The sequence below is a fragment of the Atractosteus spatula genome, chromosome 15 (assembly GCF_055471065.1).
Source record: "Atractosteus spatula isolate fAtrSpa1 chromosome 15, fAtrSpa1.hap1, whole genome shotgun sequence".
NCBI classification, from domain to species: Eukaryota; Metazoa; Chordata; class Actinopteri; order Semionotiformes; family Lepisosteidae; genus Atractosteus; species Atractosteus spatula.
Genome location: NC_142720.1, coordinates 9446725 through 9466057, shown reverse-complemented (window position 1 = coordinate 9466057; position 19333 = coordinate 9446725). Strand labels below are relative to the sequence as shown.

Sequence of the window (19333 nt, the reverse complement as noted above, 5' to 3'; positions counted from 1 at the left end):
GTTTTGTAATTAATGTACCCTCTTGTACTTAGCTAAGCCTATGTGAAACATTAATGACAAAATGATCCAAGTTGTTTAACTTGAACTGGGATTGTTTTGTGGCACTTACGATCTTCCCTTTAATAATGGACGTCATAAACAGATTGGGCTGGTGGTGGAGAGCCATCTAGTGGTTGAAAAAAATACCTGTCATACCACACATTTCCACCTTTACAGGGAGAGGCAAAAACCCTACCATTCAGCCATAATACACAATGCAACAGTTAAAAAAGTGATTCTTTATTGAGAGCAGCAAGTATAAATCATGGCTACTGGAATCATTTGCACAAGCAGATTAAAGGAGAACTAGGTGTAAGGGCCCAGCATTGAGATAAAATAACTGCTACGTATGTCAATATTTTGCACATTATAACAGAAAACCAAACAAAAACCTTAACATATAAAAAAATCCAAAACGTTACAAAAGGAGACCTTTGCATTTTATAAGATACTGAAAAATCTGCCAAAAATCCTTCATATATCAGGCACTTTTTAAGTCTTATGTAATGACATGTATGAGCTACAGACACATCATCCTCCCTCCACTGTCTTTTAAAAACTGGATAATTTCTTAAGATATAGTTTGTACACTGATATGTATTATTAAAATGCCTAATACATACACAACCGTATAAAAAAAAATTAAAAAGTACCGCTGTGGGAAAAAAAGATAAAAAAAGAACCTTCGGAATAAATAAACAGGTTCCCGCATATCCTTCTAGAATACAAAAGCGAAACACTTTAGTGTGGTTAGCGCACGGTTTCTACACTATGTACAGGATGTGTGTCTGTACAGGCGGGCTGGTCTTCTGGCGAAGACGAGACGAGAGAACGAGGCGGCAAGCTGCACAGGCCCGTGGTGCGGATAAATGGTGAATACAGAGCAGTGTCCGCAAATGAAATGACACTGGAGGAGGCGGGGGGAGGCTGGGGTAGGTTCGCATATAACATCCCCTTTTGAAGGAAGGATCCCTATTAGAACACTGCAGGATTATCAACACAAAATACCCCCACCCTACACACACATCTCTGCCCCCAGCCCTTGCCAGTTCTCCATATTCATCTCTGGTCTGGTTTCCCTTTCCGTCTTCACTGGGAGAAGAAGAGGACCAGACTCCTGTAACAGACAGCAGCCCCATCGCGAGCGTCCTCATCCTTGCTCTCCTGCACTCGGCTCTCGTCGTGTCGTAAACTACAGAAGTCAGTCCAGACAAGTCTACTCCTGGGTGACGGTACAGCTCCACGGTCTCTCCAGTGTGGGCCCTGCTCCTTGGCCTGCTTGCGGTGCGAAGCGGAGGTGTGGGGAGCCCGTGGTTTGCAGAGGTAGCTCTCGGAGGCGTGTGCATCGAGGGGCAGGAGTCTCTTGTGCTGTGGGAATGGACCCCCGATGCACACGGATTTAAAAAGGCCTTTCAGGCACAGGGCTCAACAGAGTCGCTGAGATTAAGGCAAGCGTCCCCCTCCTCTCTTAACTCAATCTAAATAACAAGTCTTTTTTTTTGACAAATCTGAAATATCGCGCAGGACTCTGAAGCCCCTGGGCTCTTCAGCCAGGAGTCTGTGTCTTGCGCGCGCTGCGGGGGACAGGGCGGGCCGCTCTCAGACCTTGCTGTCTGCGGGGAGCTCAGCCAGCGCGTTGGAGATCTCGCTGAAGGAGGGGCGGTCCTTGAGGCTGGGGGCCCAGCAGCGCACCATCAACTTGTAGGCTTTGGAGGGGCATCCTTCCGGCGCCGGCAGCTTCATCTTCCCACTCTGCAGACCTGCGAGCGACAGCGAGAAGCATGAGGAGAGGGAACACAAACACCTCCAGTATCAACCAGCCACCACATTCGAAATATAAATCCATCCATCTACTTTCTGACTTCTTTTCACCCATCTATTATCTTTATCCCTTTATGGGTCGTGGGGGAGCTGGAGACTATCCCAGTAAGAAACAGGCGCAAGACAGGGTACACCCTGGACGGGACGCCAGTCCATCACTGGACAAATGCACATGCACACACTCACACCAGGACCAATTATCCCAGAACCCAATTAACCTAATAGCATGTCTTTGGACTGGTAGGCATCCAGAGCACACGGAAACCCATGTGAACACAGGGAAGAACACAAAAACTCCACGCAGATAGAGCCACAGGAACTGAACCCAGGGCCCCAGTGCTGTGAGGCAGCAATGTTAACCTCTGCACCACCACACCACCCAAAATTTAAAGCCCTCAGTCTTAGTTTATATGTCTGATGCCAGTTTGTGATCTAGCAGCATCAGCTGTCTTATAGCCGAGGCCTGGGGGAAAGGGAATGGGCTCACACTCACCTGCCAGCACCTCATCATCACTGAGCTTGCTATAAGGCAGCTCTCCATGCGTGAAAACCTCCCACATCAGCACCCCAAAAGACCACACGTCCGACTTGGTGGAGAAATCGTCTTCAAACACGGACTCTGCTGGCAGCCAGCGCAGCGGGATCCAGGCCTGGCGGAAGTGGTAGTACTCACTGCAGGAGAGAGAGATGTGAGGAAAGACCGCACCACCTGCTGACCACACACTGCACACATGCAAGTGCCATTAGCTCACATGGCCGCTAGGTGGCAGCAGGTACTAAATTACACAGCTAGAATGCAACAAATCTGTAGTTGAAAGCTACAATAAATCTTAAATCAGTGTTAGACTGGCTAATAGACTGTTGCTATAGATTTAAATCTTTTCACTAATTCTAAATCACTACACAAACCAAATCATTAAAAAGTCACAATATTAACTGGGAATTACAGATAAGATTTAATCCCACATATGTCCCGTTTAGGCCTCCAAACATTTCAAGAAACTAAAACAAGTTAATCAAAAACAGCTACATGTGAAGCAGATGGAAGTAGTGCTCAGTCCTAAACCTACAGGGTACAAGACTGGGAAAGACCTCTTACAGCCCCAGCCCCTCCCACTCAGCTGTCTCTATAGCAACTCAGACACCTCCCATACAACCCCAGCCCCTCCCACCCAGCTGTCTCCATGGCGAGGGGGACGGCTGCTGGACCTACCTGTTGTAGACATCCTTGCTGAGGCTGAGCGCTGACACTTTGACCTGCCGCTGGGCACTGATGAGGCAGTTGCGGGCTGCCAGGTCTTTGTGGACGAACCGGTGGTTAGACAGGTGCTCCATCCCCAGCGCCACCTGAGCGCAGATTGACACCTTGCAGAACAGGAACGAATGAGAACATCAGCTGTCTTGTGTGTATAGTGTGTGCAAAAGCAGAACCAGATGCCGGATGGTTCTGTCAACTCAGCATAAAGACATTGCATTGTAACAAAATATAAAAAAGGTTTAATATCACATTGAAGTTGTGTCCACGTTTTGCTACCAATCTAAAGCATTTAAGATAAACCCAAGAACAGGCATGAAATGCAGTGGGTTAATGGATGAGGCTGTTTGGAAAACAAGTTCAACTCCTCCTGATTAATTCGCTACAAAAAAAAATAACTTGTTTCTTCCAAAGAAGTATAAACGACAGTCTTATTTGAAGGATTAAAGGTGGTTTAACAAGTCTCATGAAAACCCTGTGAAACAAATCTCCCTGCTGTTGGTGAACTCAGCGTCTCAGATGCCCAGCAGACAGCAGACTGACTGTACTCACTTTCTGCTTAGTGCTGATCGGCTGTGGTTTGATTTTCTCATCTTTACTCTTGGAAATCTTCAGAAACTGTTTCAGATCCCCCTGAAACAACAATCCATGGTTATACAGGGCTGTTCAGACATTTGTACTGCAGAGTCTCCCACACACCACTGTAAAAATACAATCAACTTAATTCCAAGCTCTATGATCTGGTTCATTAATAGATTAATAAACTAAAAGAAAACAAAGCAAGGCTGTAAGTTAAACAGTGCCGGGAGATTAATTTTTCTCTTCAGATGTGGCTGTGAATCACATTAACCTGGCTCAAAGAGAACAAGCACCTTTCAGATTAAAAGAAAAAAAAACTGGCTGTTTGCTTACATGCAGAAGGACAGGTTATGAGATGTACAGTAAGGAAATGAAAAAGAAAACCCCTCCACAGCCTTCTGAAGGTCCAAGTGGAGCACAAGTATTTATTAAACTACTATATCTTATAGTAATACATTCTATACTGTATATTTTACAGAATACGATAATTAAATAGTATAGATACATATTAGTATGTTCACGTACGTAGCTATGTCAGGTTGTGTGGGCTGCAAGGGAACAGGTAAAGGCTCATTCCATGCTGAAAGATAAAGAAAAGAAACGACGTTTCGGCCGTGGAGCCTTCTGAAGTCTGAAGAAGGCGGCTCCACAGCCGAAACGTCGTTTCTTTTCTTTACCTTTCAGCACGGAATGAGCCTTTACCTATTTGTTAGCATGTACCTCTGAAGCGTGTGAGAATCCATGGAAGGTGTTCAGTAAGGCACTGGGAAAGAGGCCCAGGCGGAGCAGGAGAGCGGAATTACCAGGTCCACGTATTCCAGGATCATGTAGTGCGGCTCGGCCTCCCGACACAGCCCCAGCAGGCGCACCACGTTGGCGTGGCTCAGCTTGCCGAACATCTCGAACTCGCGGCGGAAGTCCAGCTGCAGCTGCTCGTCGCGGGTCTGCAGGCTCTTCACCAGGACCACGGTCTCGGCCTCTTCCTCCTCCAGCCCCTTCGCCTTGGCCAGGAACACCTCCCCGAACTCGCCCTTTCCTGACACGCGAACAACACCACAACGCCAGTCAACGCCAGTCAACGCCAGTCAACGCCAGTCAACGCCAGTCAACGCCAGTCAACGCCAGTCAACGCTGCCATCTCGGAGAGACAGAAGTCCAAAGCCAACCTCTGCCAAACCAAAACTCCCGCTTGCATGTCTGCCAGGAAGAGCACCGGGCTGTCTAGACTGGGCTCCTACATGTAGCTTATTGCAGCTGCGTGTTGGAAGCACTCGTCCTACTTGGAACCACATTTCCATGGCTTGTGAAGGACTCTGCTGCCTTCCGCATTGGTTTCTTTTATATTTAAAGGTTCAAGGTAGAGCAGCAGGGTCACAAGTGCTCTGGGGAATGTATCGGCAGCGCCAGGAGCGTGGTGCTCGCGTGCGGGCGCGTTACCCAGGGTGGTGATGGGCTGCAGGCTGCCGCGGGGGAAGTGCATCTTGTCGCTGGAGCTGTGCCTCTTGCTGGCCGAGGAGGTGGTGCCCACGTTCGTCAGCGCAACCTCCTCCTGGATCTCTGCGGTCGTCTGTCCGTTCTGTTGCACAGCGCCACCTACAGCAAGGAACATCACAGCACACGGCACGCTGAATGTGCATTTCAGCCTTCTGATGTAAATAGCTCATCAACTTCCTTTTTAAACAATTCCAGAAAAAAACAGCATGGGGAGAGTACACTAAAGACACAGCACTTTCAGGACAACAACTTCCTGCTGTAATGGGAAGAGATGCAGAGTGAAACAAATATATAAGCAACTACCTGTGGATTCAGCTGGGTACTTAGACACAAGAATATCAGGGTTTATGGGGTTGTTAATTACCAATTAATATCAAGAATATTAATAGAGATGCTATAACCAGAAAAAAAACATTGGGTCACAGTATTCTCAATCTCTACAGCAACAAAGATCACCTTTTGGTAGATCTTTGATTGTTCACACACTTCCCATTCGAAATACATAGCATTTAGGGCTAAACTTCGATCTTACGAAATTAGTACAGTTAATGCAGAAACAAATACCTACTATATGTGGATAATTTGCATGTAAAAAAGCATCTGTAAGATGGTATACTCTCCAGTGGCATGTCAGTACAAGGCCCTACACAGCCATGTACGTGGTCAGCCCTACAGTGGTTACATTTGTTAGACCTCTTTTCCAGGACAGTGGAGGACTGAGCTGAGTGTTGAAGAAACTAACAACAGATCGGGGTTGAAACGTTTAAAAACACACAATTATGCCTCTTTGCTTCTTGCAATACCACAGAAAGCCCTCCCACTAATGAGGTACAGTAGCACTCCTTTTTTAAGTCAGGGGTCAAGAAATGGGAGTTTGTGTGGTTTTGTAATGCTGGATGTACAATGCCAACAATCCAATCTAATAGCTGTATGTAACTAGAAGCAACTACTTCACCAGTTTAAAATTTAGCCTTCATCTAGCGCTAAATTCTTTTTTTAGATTTTAACCTAGAAATAAAAATGAGAATTCAAGGATGCTGTAGGCTGTAAAGTTTAATACTAGTTTTTTTAACCCTGACAGTTTGTTTTTACTTTGAAAAAACAATGCATTTCAATCAAGAGCTTTAGACAATCCATATGTTCTAGTTTCAAGTTAAACGCAATGTAAAAAAGAAAACCACTGCTGCAGGTTCTTGCATGTCTGAGTTTCTGTTATGATATATAGGCTTTGCTACTTGAAGCAGGCACTGGCACCTGCCAACAGTGGCCTTCTTATTACTGAAGGTTACAGGGCCGCTCTGTTTAAAAGGAAAACCAGTGGAGAAAAAAATAAAACTTGATTTGCTCGCATCTTAAAAAGTACATCACATGCCTCAAATAAGTGTTGCTGCTTAAAAAAATATTTCTAAAAATGATTATGAAGCTTAATTATCAGCAAATTTCCTCACATACAGAAACCCACTAATGCCTCTTATTATTAAATGAAGTGTCACAGCCTTCCCCATGCTTGCGCTAATATCAGGTTCATCTAAGTGCTTTGCGTTTGTTGCATATTGCCAGACTGCAATTGATGTTATTACAGATTCATGAAAGTAAAGCAGTCTGTTTATTTTACTGCAGTGCTCTTGTCTTTGCCTGGAACAGTCTGATCCCATGTCAAGCCATCCTACACAATGCAGACTCTGCATCTTGTATCTTTTGAAAATGCAGTTGAATTTACTCTCCCCCCCCCACTCTGCCCACCATACCTAGCCCTATTGTACCAGAGAAAGACTTAGATTCAGTCGTCTAACATGCTTCACACTGCTTATATGGAGCACTCAAGCCAAACTGCATTACTATATGTGGGAACCTGGACCTACAGACCTTACCATGTTATGCGCAATTCCATTCTATACATGGGTATAATGGGGCAGGTACTGTAATTCTGAACCCAACCAAGTATGTGACTGCCTAGACATTAAGCTAACTCACAACGTCTTTACAGGTGTATTCAATTTTACTAACAGTATTAGTACATAATGCAAACTTTTAGCATTACTTCTGCCTTTTGCATACCTTTGGAAAGACTGGTACAAGCGATGGCCTTTTCCAGAGCCAGCGCCTCTACCGCAGGGATGCCAAAGTTAATTCTCTATGGCTGCTCAAGTACAGTATGTGCAGAATACTACACAGCCTCATCATCCCCGACGCTTATTTTACCCTTCACTTCTTTTCAGCTTCTTAGTTGACCATACTAATAATCTAGCAATGCTAGACAAACAGGTGCAGCTTTTACTGGTCGTTTCGCAAATAGTAGCTACAGTATTCCTCTGTCCCTGTGTTAATATTAATAGAATCCTGCTCTGGTCTTCCCTTGGATCTTCCGGGACATGAAACATTTTCAGCACCTTCTGGGAGTTATTCCCGGCTTGGGGACGAGCATTGCAGCTTCGCTCCGGGACCGGGGTGAGCGGCGCCCCGCTCGGACTCTCACCGTTCAGACACTCCATCTCGGGCTCCTCTCCCTCGGCGCTCTTCTGCAGCCTCTTGGCGTTGCGACGCTTCTTACAATAGAACATCAGGCCCAGGACGATGATGATGTAGGCCACTGCCGCCCCCACGGACAGCCCGATGGTCTGGATCATCTTGTAGGGGGCCTTCTCATCCTCCTCCCCCACCTTCGTCATGGGCTTTTCTGCAAAAGATTGAATTTCTTCAGAGCCTAATCATTGCCTCACTTTCGTCTTTACTCTGTCATTCAGAGAAAAAAAGCTACACTTTATCCTTGCTGGTCAGCCTATCAAACACAAACTATCGCACAACTCATGGCCCACATTTAAGTGACAATATTAGCATCACGGTTATAGCAGAGATACAATGTGGACAGCTGTACCATCTCTTAAGTGAATATTATCAAATGAACACCTGTGGACAAAGCCCCTAATTATAACCGTTGAACATATCCTTTTCCTACTTTTCTATAAAGTGACACATCACAAGCATTCTTTTACAGATGGACACAAGCAATAGTAAACCTTGTTTATAACCTAATTTGGATGAAAGGCAACTCACAAAGAAGTCAATTAAATCTTATAGAAAGTGTTTATTGCATTAAACTATCTACTGCATTAAATCAATCAAGATTAAGTTACTGCACAGACGTCAAATAAATGGTCACCTTAAAGTTATGGACTAAAGTGACCCTTTTTATTTATAACTTTCATAATTGAATATAAGCCATTTACAGCAGCTTGATTCAATTACTCTCTCCATCCTTGTGACTTATTTTCAGAGCTGAGGCTGTTTCTTGTCCAGATATAATAGGTACATGCTGGCCCTTGGCCTTAGATGCCTGCTGAATAAAGACACTTTAGTATTCTGTTAGATCCTGTACAACCTTTGCAAACCAATGTCTCTGCACTCCAACTGGCAGCAATTACATAATCCCCATAACCGAATAGCACATCAGCCAGAATACCCTTTCTTCTATCTGTGTACTTAGTTTATCCTTCCTATAAAAGGAAAATAAGCAGGAATGTGGATGAATTCAGACTAGCAGCATCCCCAGGTTTATAGACTGATGTCAGATCACAGAAACTAAACAAGCCTGGACATGGTCAGCAGATCTCCAAGAAAAAATGTTTTTTTTGATGGACCAGTAGGGGGCACTCCTTCCTCTGAATCCGTTTCCAAGACCACTGGCCCAGAATAGTGACCAGGAGGAGGTGCTGTCCTTCGGATGAGACATTGAATTCAATGTCCTGTCTACATGGTCTTTAAAGAACTTGCAACACTGATGTTACAGATTAAAAGCATGTAAACAGATACTTACAGGAGCTACACAACATTTCTATTTAATCAAACATAAAAAATATGGGACAATTCATTGCTTATGGTTTTTTATTAAATTTTGGGCTGGTGGATAAAATTGTCAAGCAACATTAACTGGGTAAATATAATCTATGACAGAAAGCTCATTCACTGTAATGATCTGCATCCTCTTACCTACAACGTAGAGCTGAGCTCCGCTTGATCTGATGTTACAGCTGTTTCCAGCTATGCAAGTGTATTTCCCTGTGTCCTCTGTGGTCACATCCCTGATGATCAAGGAGCCATTTGGCATCTTCTGAAATCTGGGAGACAAAGAAGAAAGGGGCCAAAAATTACTAACTAGCAAAGAACACACAGGACGCTACTGGTTCCGTTTTAAAGCTTTTACAGGCATTCCTTGACCTATTGCGAAGGCAAACCTTTCATAAGAAGTCTGCATCTACATGGACGATTTAGTCTCTAGCTGCACACTGGCCAATGTGAAATTTAGAATGTATTTGTTTACAGGGTTGTGAAAGTCACTGATGCAGCTAGAGTATCCACATATATGGACCTTAAGAAATCTTTTACAAAAACGTACATTGTAGAGGAAGCCTTAAATATGTACGACATCCATTAACCCAGATCTCAGGGTACAACACTGCTTCCAAATTAAATATTTCTAGTTGATGGCCATGAAGTTATGTTAATCAAGAGAAATATGATTCTGAACCAACTATGCCAAACACACAAAAACTAAATTTCTTAGGAACCTCGGGAAGACCACATGCCAAATCATTTAACCCCAGATCCTATTAGCCTTGATGGCTAACCTTTTCCCCCTTTACAAGACAAAATTCTACTGCCTGCAGCACTCTGAGGGGATTGCGTGACCAAAGGCATTTCACTGAAACAAAATAAACAAGGAGAAAGCTCACTCTCTAACAGTAATTAAAGAAATAATAGGAAAATAGCCAGCCACCATTAACCAGGCATCCAAGTGAGTAGATTTACAAGGCTGAACAAATAAGCATTTAACTCTAAAGATGAAAAAAAAACAAGCTGTATACAAAATTTATATTAGAAAACAAAGACAATTAAAGTTATTCTGATTACATTTCTATGGCAAATGCCAGAGAAAGCTTAACTCAGTATAATTTTTCATTTCTCTGCCAAAGACCATATAGGGCTCTAGTATACAACAGCAGGTCACACAAAAAAGGTCTGAATGAACAAGAGAACAGATGAGCCTGTCAAGATTGCAACATAGCCAGCAGCCATATCACCCTGCAACTCAACTGGCAGCCACTGAAGCTCAGCAGGTGTGAGCCTGGTCAGTACCTGGATGGCCAACCTCCTGGGAAATCTAAGGTTGCTGCTGGAAGAGTTAGTAAGAGGAGCCAGTAGGGGGCGCTCACCCTGCGGTCTGTGTGGGTCCTAATGCCCCAGTATAGTGATGGGGACACTATACTGTAAAAAGGCACCCTCCTTTAAATGAGAGGTAAAAACGAGGTCCTGACTCTGTGGCCATTTCTCAAGACATGTAGGGGTGTTACCCAGGCATCCTGGCCAAATTTACTATTGGCCTTTACGAATCATGGCCTCCTAATAATCCCCATCTAAGAACTGGCTTCATTACGATGTTCTCTTCCCCACTGAGAGCTGGTGTGTGGCGAGCATACTGGCACACTATGGCTGCCATCACATCATCCAGGTGGGGGCTACACACTGGTGGTGGAGGGGAGTCCCCATTACCCGTGTAAAGCGCTTTGAGTGGAGTGTCCAGAAAGTGTAAGTAATTATTATTAAGACTACAGCTTTAGACTATGGTGTAATGACATCCATACAATAAATCAAGACACAGGCAAAAACAATGGAAATTATACACAATATAGTAAATGAAATGGAGGGTGTTTTTTCTGGTGTGAATCAAACCTGCTTTTGCTGGAGTCCAGGATCTTGTCCTTGATCATCCACTGTATGTAGGGCTCAGGGTCTCCAGTGGCCTGGCAGTGCAGTATGGCGGTGTGACCCTGGTACACTGTGGTATTCTCAGGCTCCAGCTTGAAGAGTATGAACACTGAGGCAAAGGCCAGGCAGAGTAAAAGAAGAAATCGACTAGGTCAGGTGGGTGTTTTGTGGGGAAGGTGTCTCTTTCAACACACACACATAAAAGTTACTAATTACAAGTATTAAAAATACAACGATAGGAGTATTTGCTTGCCCAGTCAGCAGTGTGGAAACTAACGAATGAGCTTCTAATTCTGAAGGAAAGCATACCTAAAACAGCTGGTGCCCAACTATGAATGCAAACACTGCGTACAAGACCAAGCAACAGGTTGGTCTTGCCTTCCAAATTAATATTCACTACATTCTAAATATGCAGAAGTTTGTAGCTCTCTGATTCACTGGGCTGTACTTGCATGGCTTTTTGCTTGCAGAAGATCGGCCCCACCTGCATGGGAGGACTACCTTACCTGCCACATTGAGATGCACCACAGCACGGATCTCCCCCTGCAGGCTGTTGGAGGCAATGCAGGTGTAGTTGCCAGCGTCACTGCGAGATACTTTGAGGAAGTGGAGCGTCCCGCTCCTCTGCTTCGCACTGGAGGGGATGCTGCTGCCATCTGAAGGATGAACAAACAGGTCTGCATCACCACCACCACACTGGAGCACAAGAGCACCCCCTGTCAAAGCTGGGCCAAAACGGGAGTCTTACGAAAGGCTTCAAGCAGTCATTATTGAAGCCGACTGACTGCTTTGTGATTTGAGTGAAGCAGTATGGACTCCTAAATGCAAGGTTGGATTTTTAAAATTTGAGTAGCTTAGTCCGCACATGTGGTGTGCGGAGATCTACCGCAGTTATTGCTTTAACCTAATTTGAACGGAGTGAACTGGAGGAGCTCGATCTGCCCCACGGCCTCCTCGCGCTTGCAAACTTCACTCTTGCTCGGGAGCCCTTGGCCTGCATGAAGGTGAGAGGTGGTGTGGAGTGCTCTTTTGAGCCCCTGCAGAATCACCGACCTGCTTTAATCCACTGGATGGTGGGGGGCTCTCGGCCCTTGGCTGAGCACTGCACACTGATCTCTTTATCCAGCTCCATGCACTGCACTGGCTGGGGAGGAGGGGTGAACTTCAGTTTTTCTGAAACAGAGCCATGATGGTATGAGAAGAGAGGAGAGAAGGGCAGCCATTAAGTACAGAGCACAAAATGTACAAATGCAAAAAATAGTACAAGCTATCCATCTTGGAGAGTGGCAAGAGAGACCTTACAACCTAAATTGATCACTTGTGGAATCTGAAGGGGATTTTAAGATCACAATTCACATCTTGGATTGTTCATTTATGCACATTCAATGCAGGCTGGCTGATAATTAAAACTACTCTTTGGTACCTTAATATAACACAGGGAAAATAAAGGGGATACCCCTCCACACCAGTTAACATGTCTGGTTGCAACCACACATCTTCATCGTTCAAAACCATCAAAAAAGATTTGATAAACCAACATGGAGGTAGAAATTAGACAATCTTTCCAAGGTTTATTAATGTTGTTAACAAACCTTAGCGCTGTTCATTAATGTTGTTCAGTAACAACCTCTAGAGGTTCGGGCCACGAATTAAGATGAACGCTGATTTCAAAGGGGGTTGCAACAGCATTCCTTCTGAAGTCTCACTTTGACTGGAAATCTAGGTTAAATGGAGAGCCTTACCCAGGACGTGCACGCGAGCCTGACCCAGGATAATCCCAGCCTCGGTTTCGGCCTGACACCGATAAACTGTCCCATCATACACCTCCACATTATTAATGCGCAGGGACCCGTTTGGAAACAGCGTAAAACGGCCATCCTAGAATAAAAACATTTTAGATAAGGAGCTGGCAAAAATATTCTTTGGATTTGAATAAAGGCTTTTATGCACTTAATCCTAAAAATATTCCATGCTGTTCCATCCAATAAACTGATTTTGTAACAAGCGAATTCTTAAGATCATTCACAAAACGGTTGACATTTTTCTTCAACTTGAGCTGTGAATGAACAGAACTAGAACAGGAACTAATTCAGACTGCAGACTGTCAAGTTCTTTCTGCTGACTGTCACTTGCCCACGGCTATAGAGAGCACCATTACTCAAGCAAGGCAGGAAAATATTTGCGCCGTCCTTTCCAGCTTTAGTGCAGCAAGAAAGGCTTTTCAGCAGCTGGGCTCATCGGTATAGTTTGTCTTCAGGATGCACAGATTTGGCCCGCTGCAGGGAAAGCTTTGTGTGTGCATGAGTGAGCACACTTTCCCCCAGTCCCTCACCTCAAAGCGGATCTCATTGTTGTTCCGGAACCAGGTGACCTGGGGCTCAGGTGTGGCCCTAGTGTGGCAGTGCAGGAACCCAGGCTTCCCTTCCTCCAGGTTGCTGTCCACGGGCTTTGTCACCCACTCCGGGGCAGCTGGAAGTGCACACAAAACTGGACTTTACAAAAACACACTCCATCCCCATGTCTCCGTCTTTAAAAAGTACAGTGCCACCCTCTTATACACAGGAGCTGAGGTCCATAAGTGTTTGTTTCACATGATAATAAGTGATGACATTTTTGTTCCTGAAATGACAAACCATATTATGACATTACATGTACAAGTAAGTGCTTTATAAGTACTGCATGTGCTTGTATCAAATTAAATTCCTTTAAAAGACACAAAAAAATCAAGAAACAGTCGCATTTAAAAAAAAATCTATCAACAATTCTGAATATTCAAGATCTGCAAATTTTTGAAAGACCTCTCCTCCTGTGTTTGCAATATTGTGCTAGACTGATCACCTATTGATATTACAGAAACCAAAACTATAAAATTCTTTCAGAACATGTCCAATTCCAAATCAGTTTTGCTTAACGTAAAGGTCTGTCTTTATTGTAGACTCCACAACATACATCTTTTGAAAAACCTTCTGAAGTCCCACCTTTCCTCAGTCAGCGCCCGACACCTAAGCTTCAATATAAGGGAGGCTTTCAGCATCTGTTTCCCAACCTGTTGATCTAAAGACTTCGGGTCAAAGTGCACTATTGTTTAATGGAAGTCACAACCATACCATGCTGTAACCCGTTCTGCACTACAGAAGGTCAGCTTCTAACAAGGCAATACTTTGATAATACTTAGTGCTAACAAATCATCTTTTTTTGCTAGTGTCATTACAGGCATAGGAGGCAGGCAGAGTCAGTCCAACACTGAAAATCTTAATTCACAGCAGTTTAAGCAACCAGCACCATCTGCATCCAATTTCCTCACAGAGTCAACATAATGGCTCATTCCACATGTGCAGCTGCCAACACAAAACGCTGGTTTCCTTAATCTGGTGAAGAAAGGTTACAGCCGTTTTCCGGGTGTTGTGCTGCCGGCGAAGAGCGGCGCTGCTCACTTGCGACGGTGACCATGAGCTCCTGCATCCGCCGCCCCGCCTTGTTCTCTGCCACGCAGGTGTAGGCGCCCGCGTCCCCCTCCTCAGTGGGGCTGAAGACGAGGTCGACGCCGTCCTGGGAGAGCCGCCCGCTGGCGGGGACGCGTTGCCCTTCCCTCTCCCACCACACCTCCGGCTCGGGGTGCCCTCGGGGCGGGCGGCAGGGCACACGCTGCATCGTGTCCGCCGTGAACACCTTCGACATCGCCGGAAGCATGTCCTCCAGTTCTGGGATACAATCGGAAAACGTTGATTTCGCCCTCACAGAATTCACCGTTATGCAATAAGCAGCCTTCATCACGACAGAAGTGACCTGTCCAGCTCGGTCGCTCACACAAGCCTGCTAATGGCCCACCATCTCTGCACAAGCCTGAAAATGGTCCCGAAAACATGGCAAACGTCTAATGATGCAGCAGCCCAACAAACACTATCAGCATTATTCAAACAGTCCTGCCAAACAATTCGGAAGAGGAAGAGACTAAATTGCCAATTTAGAAAATAGCAGTTCCCTTTTGACAAGCTGGAAGTCATTTGTATGTTCAGGGAGTCTGGTGGAAGCCATTAAACACTCAGTCTGCACACACTCACTGCTGCACACCAAGCAGGTCAGGAATATTAGTCGGTTATGTAAAACATTTTAAATGGTATTTTAAGTACATAAACTATAGAATTGGCTTACCCGTTATAAATTCCGAGTAGCCATGACACAATCTGGTTTAAGACTGTAATGGATTAGCGTCAGATTAAGTGAATTAATGCACTTAGGTAGGGCCTTGGCTCATTAGGTTAATGCGCCACATGCGCGGCCCGAGGGTACCTGCTTAAAAAGGTCCAGCACTAAAGGCCTCACAATGGCAGCCACCGTGCCACTGTGAGGGCACAACCGGCTGCAGCTCACAGGCCGGGCCGAGAGAGCGGGAGAGAGGAGCCAGAGGCCCCGTCCCACTGAGAGAATCAATGGGGCTGTTAAAGAAAGCAGCAGGGCAGAGCTTTTGAAGCAGGAAAAGCAAGACTAGGACAACTGTTAGACCCAGAAAAGGCAGGCAGGGTATGATTTCTTTGTTTTGGCAGCAAAGGTAGAAGTAAATATTACAGTTAATAAATGCATAACCAGGAAAAATGTATAAAAGAAACACAAGTACTCTTCTACAAATGATTGAAAAAGGAAAAAAAAAGACTTTGGAAGTTTATGGTACACTCTATTAGCAGGGTCTTAAAATTCATTTTTTTTTTGGAAACGTTCAGACATTGACCAAGCTCTCTAGACGCGAGTCCTCTGGAATCAGCACATGTAGGTCTCCTTGCACTTGGTGAAAGATTCCCCCTGACCTCAGAAGCATTCAGGAATTATCTTTGTGGCAGGAAAGCGTGCGAAACGAGAGGAAATCCCGGGCCGCTCTCTGCTCGAATGCAGTGCGAAGGCGCCTGAGGTCGTACCCGCCAGCCTGAGCGATGCCTGCTGCGTGACGCGGTTCCCTCGCACGCCTTGCGCCACACACTTGTACAGCCCTGTGTTGCGGGGCTTCACCTGTGTGATCAGGAGGGTACCGTTGGGGAACACGACCACCCTGGAGAGAGAGCACAAACACATTAGCAAGAGCAGAACAGTACGCACAGGTCTGCACTGTAGACGCATTGTATATCCAGTCCCTTACCCACTACTAGCAAAAGGAGCTCCAGAGCAGAGGGAAGGGACACTACATTGCAAGCCTTTGTAGTCACCACTCATTCCTAATAAAGTGATCTGATTGGGATTGCTCCCAGTTGCAGTAATACACGTGGTGGGCTGTACTTAAGAGTTTTTCAGTTCTGACTGGCTGGAGGCAAAATCAACAGTCAGAAAACTTTGTCAAGAAACTCACAAAGGACAAAGGAAATAATTGAAATCATGTATCATAGGCAATGCCTTGATTCCTTCTACACATGACTATTGTTGTGGTTTTAAAGCTCATATTAAGGGAAATTGCCTAAAGCTATAACGATTAACCACCCCAAACCTCCAAGAAAATATGTAAATTCCCTTTATCCATACACTAATGTAACACTAACAGGTTGAAAAACAATGAGCTTTAATATTTGGATTATCTTAAATTATAGTACTGTTTTGGGTAAACACCCCCCTACCAGTACAGGTATATGAAGGTAATGAAAATGGATAAAAGCATTAAAAACTAAGGCATGCTACAGATTTACCATCTTCTAAATAGAGAAAGATCATGGCAATTTAAATCTAAACTGTATGTGGCCTGTGTTTATGTCATTTTAAGCAGACACTTGCATTGTGGAATATTTATCAAGCAGTGAAATTCATTATTTCTATATAGTGTAACTACTGGGCCTAAGATACACTTCATATGGTGAAAGGCATGGTGCTAACTCCTTAGTTAACTGACAGTTTCTAAAACCCTGCAATGCCTGCACAATTAAAGATGCCCATTATTATCTGAAGTCTAACATTCAGGAAATGCACAGCTCTCTTCATTGAAGGCTAGGGTTTACACTGTGATGTGATGTCCCCATCCTCATGAACGCCCCTGTCCAGTGTGAAAACCCTGTCTTAAGACGGATACTGCAGGTCACATCTGCCAGACCCCAGGTCAGCATGAGAAATATCGATGTTTGCCTTGGAAATGGATTACAAGCGCTGTTAGCAATTCTAAAAACAGCAGACTTCCGTACAACAGGGACCCTCTGCTTTTGGAGACAGACTCTGAGATGTCTATTTGAAGACGGGGCCTGAGGGCAGTTTCACAAGCTGAACAGTCAAACTGCCCCATTGAGGAGAAATGTAACTATGATAAATGAGCCGGTGCATTTTTTTTGTAAACTCTCTTATCCAGTTCTTTTTAAATGTATTTCCTTCTGGTCTTTAAAGAATGTCTTAGCAAATCTGCTTTTTAAGCCAGGCAAAGCACAGAAACCTTTATTAGTGAAGATTTAGTGCATTTTAATTTGAAACCAAAAAGTAAAGCTTAATACAAGGAGTATTCTGTTTCTCTACAGATTCTGCTTAAAACTCAAAACTCCTTTCAGACTCTCCTACCCTTGTCCTAATGCTTAATTATTCAATTCAGTAAAAAAAAAGCTATCCATGACTGAAACTCATCCTGTTTTTCTCTTTATAATCTCTGCACGTCAGACATGTGCATACTTAAATGCATCCTATTACTCTACAAAGAAAACAAGTGCTGCTCTTAAGGGGAAAGAAATACTAATAACTGCTATTGTAATCCAACCCAAGACTGACAAATTAAAAGTGAAATCTGTCAGTTCGAGGCTCAGATCTTCCTGCTAATGGAGGCCATTGAAAAGTTTACCTACAGTGCTGCAATTCCACCTCTTCTTGAGCTTACTGTATATAGTGTGGCATGCAGCGTGCTATATCCATACAAAAAAAAACAAATCTGATCCCAACCCCAAGGATTCTGTACAAGCTTCATTAGACAAGATCAGCATGATGAAGCAATAGAGATGGGAACTACTCTAATTCAACCCTAAACCAATTCAATAAAATGTTCATCTCCTGAACTGCCTAGACAGTACATGCAGTCATGAATGGTACCAAGTGATGCTTCCCACTTTTCGCTGAATGAGAAAATTCCAGAGCAATTACTGTACCGACATACTGGTGCATTCATATATCATATTAATAATAACATTACATAAGTTATTAAACTGGGCTGGAACAAAGTCAAGTTTTCTCAGCTCTAGGTACTCCCTTCATCCCAACTCAGATTTCACGAGACATTCCTCTCTGTCAAACACCGATGTAAGATTCAAAACCTTTTAACGTTGAAATACACTTCAGCTGTAATGTGAAGTGCTGAACAAAGACAGCTTTAGTCTGCTCCAGAAAAGCAACACTGGCTTGACCGAATTGCTCCCACCTCATCTGAACACTGATGTTTTCTGTCCAATTTAAAAATGGCACATCCTGCTACCTATGGCAATCCTAGCAAGCAACCCTCCCCCTCTGGCTGCTAGCACGCACTCTGTGGTTCACATCCTGCTGCGAGGCCTGTTCACAGAAATGTGCGAGAAGCTCCAGCCTGGGAGACAGACCGCGCTGCTCAGGCTGCCGACGCCACAGGCCGGGCCGACAACTTTACAAGGGGGCAAAATGCCACTTGAATCACCATGGGGGCACATTCTAGCGTGGCAGTGATTGGAAGCAGGCCACACAAGAACAACCCAGTCACCTCCGGCTCTGTTCTGCCCAGGTCAAAGCCATTCTGTTTCCGCCATGTTACTTCCTCTCCGGCGCTCCAGGACTGACCAGATGGACACGCTTCGCAGACCCCATGGCTCTGTAACGCTCCAGTGACTGCAGGAGGCCCCATCTCTGGGACATTCCTCATGGCCTGCACATTTCATTCCAGAGGAGCTCCAAAACAGCATCCACTTCACTTTTTTTATAACCAAGGAAACCGCATTCCTATGTGATAGGTCCTGCAGCACACCTCTTTAGCACACAATCAGTCAAAAATTGAGATAATGTCAACTCAGCGTGGAGTTATTGGCAGGTGGAGCCATCGGTCAGCTGTGTTTTGCCTGAAATGTTAGGCTTTTGCTTTTTGCTTCTGGAATGAAGACAGACTATTTTACACTGGAATGCTGCTTGTTTTGATATGGTGTCAAACTCTCTTAGTGGACAGAATTCCAAAAGCACAACAGACACCAAAAGTTGCAGACACCTCAGAAGGAATAAAAAAACGTTCCAACAAAAATACAGAGGCATCACAGAATCTCTGCAATTATATGGCTCCATACATGAAAATCATGTGCAACAAATGTGAGCCTCCCTAGTAATCTCCCATTGGTCTGACAAAACCTCACTCGCCTCAGAAGACCGCGGACCTCACCACATTAAATGATGTTAGAGAATGGATTGCATGTGCATGTTCTCTGA

General features: G+C 44.6%; 1 protein-coding gene across 1 annotated transcript in view; it reads right to left on the bottom strand.

Moving 5' to 3' along the window:
• Positions 1-258: 258 nt before the first annotated feature.
• The window catches only part of ptk7b (protein tyrosine kinase 7b), an 87494-nt gene continuing 68419 nt past the window's right edge, over positions 259-19333 (bottom strand). Inside the window, exons 6-20 of the mRNA XM_088934128.1 lie at positions 15862-15992; positions 14386-14652; positions 13284-13420; positions 12694-12829; positions 12005-12124; positions 11458-11607; positions 10916-11060; positions 9176-9303; positions 7665-7865; positions 5132-5287; positions 4498-4730; positions 3668-3748; positions 3074-3225; positions 2354-2532; positions 259-1799 (exon numbers count right to left, since the gene is read on the bottom strand). Of these exons, the coding sequence (XP_088790254.1) occupies positions 1639-1799; positions 2354-2532; positions 3074-3225; positions 3668-3748; positions 4498-4730; positions 5132-5287; positions 7665-7865; positions 9176-9303; positions 10916-11060; positions 11458-11607; positions 12005-12124; positions 12694-12829; positions 13284-13420; positions 14386-14652; positions 15862-15992 (2377 nt within the window). The 3' untranslated portion in view covers positions 259-1638. The remainder of the gene's footprint in view (positions 1800-2353; positions 2533-3073; positions 3226-3667; positions 3749-4497; positions 4731-5131; positions 5288-7664; positions 7866-9175; positions 9304-10915; positions 11061-11457; positions 11608-12004; positions 12125-12693; positions 12830-13283; positions 13421-14385; positions 14653-15861; positions 15993-19333) is intronic.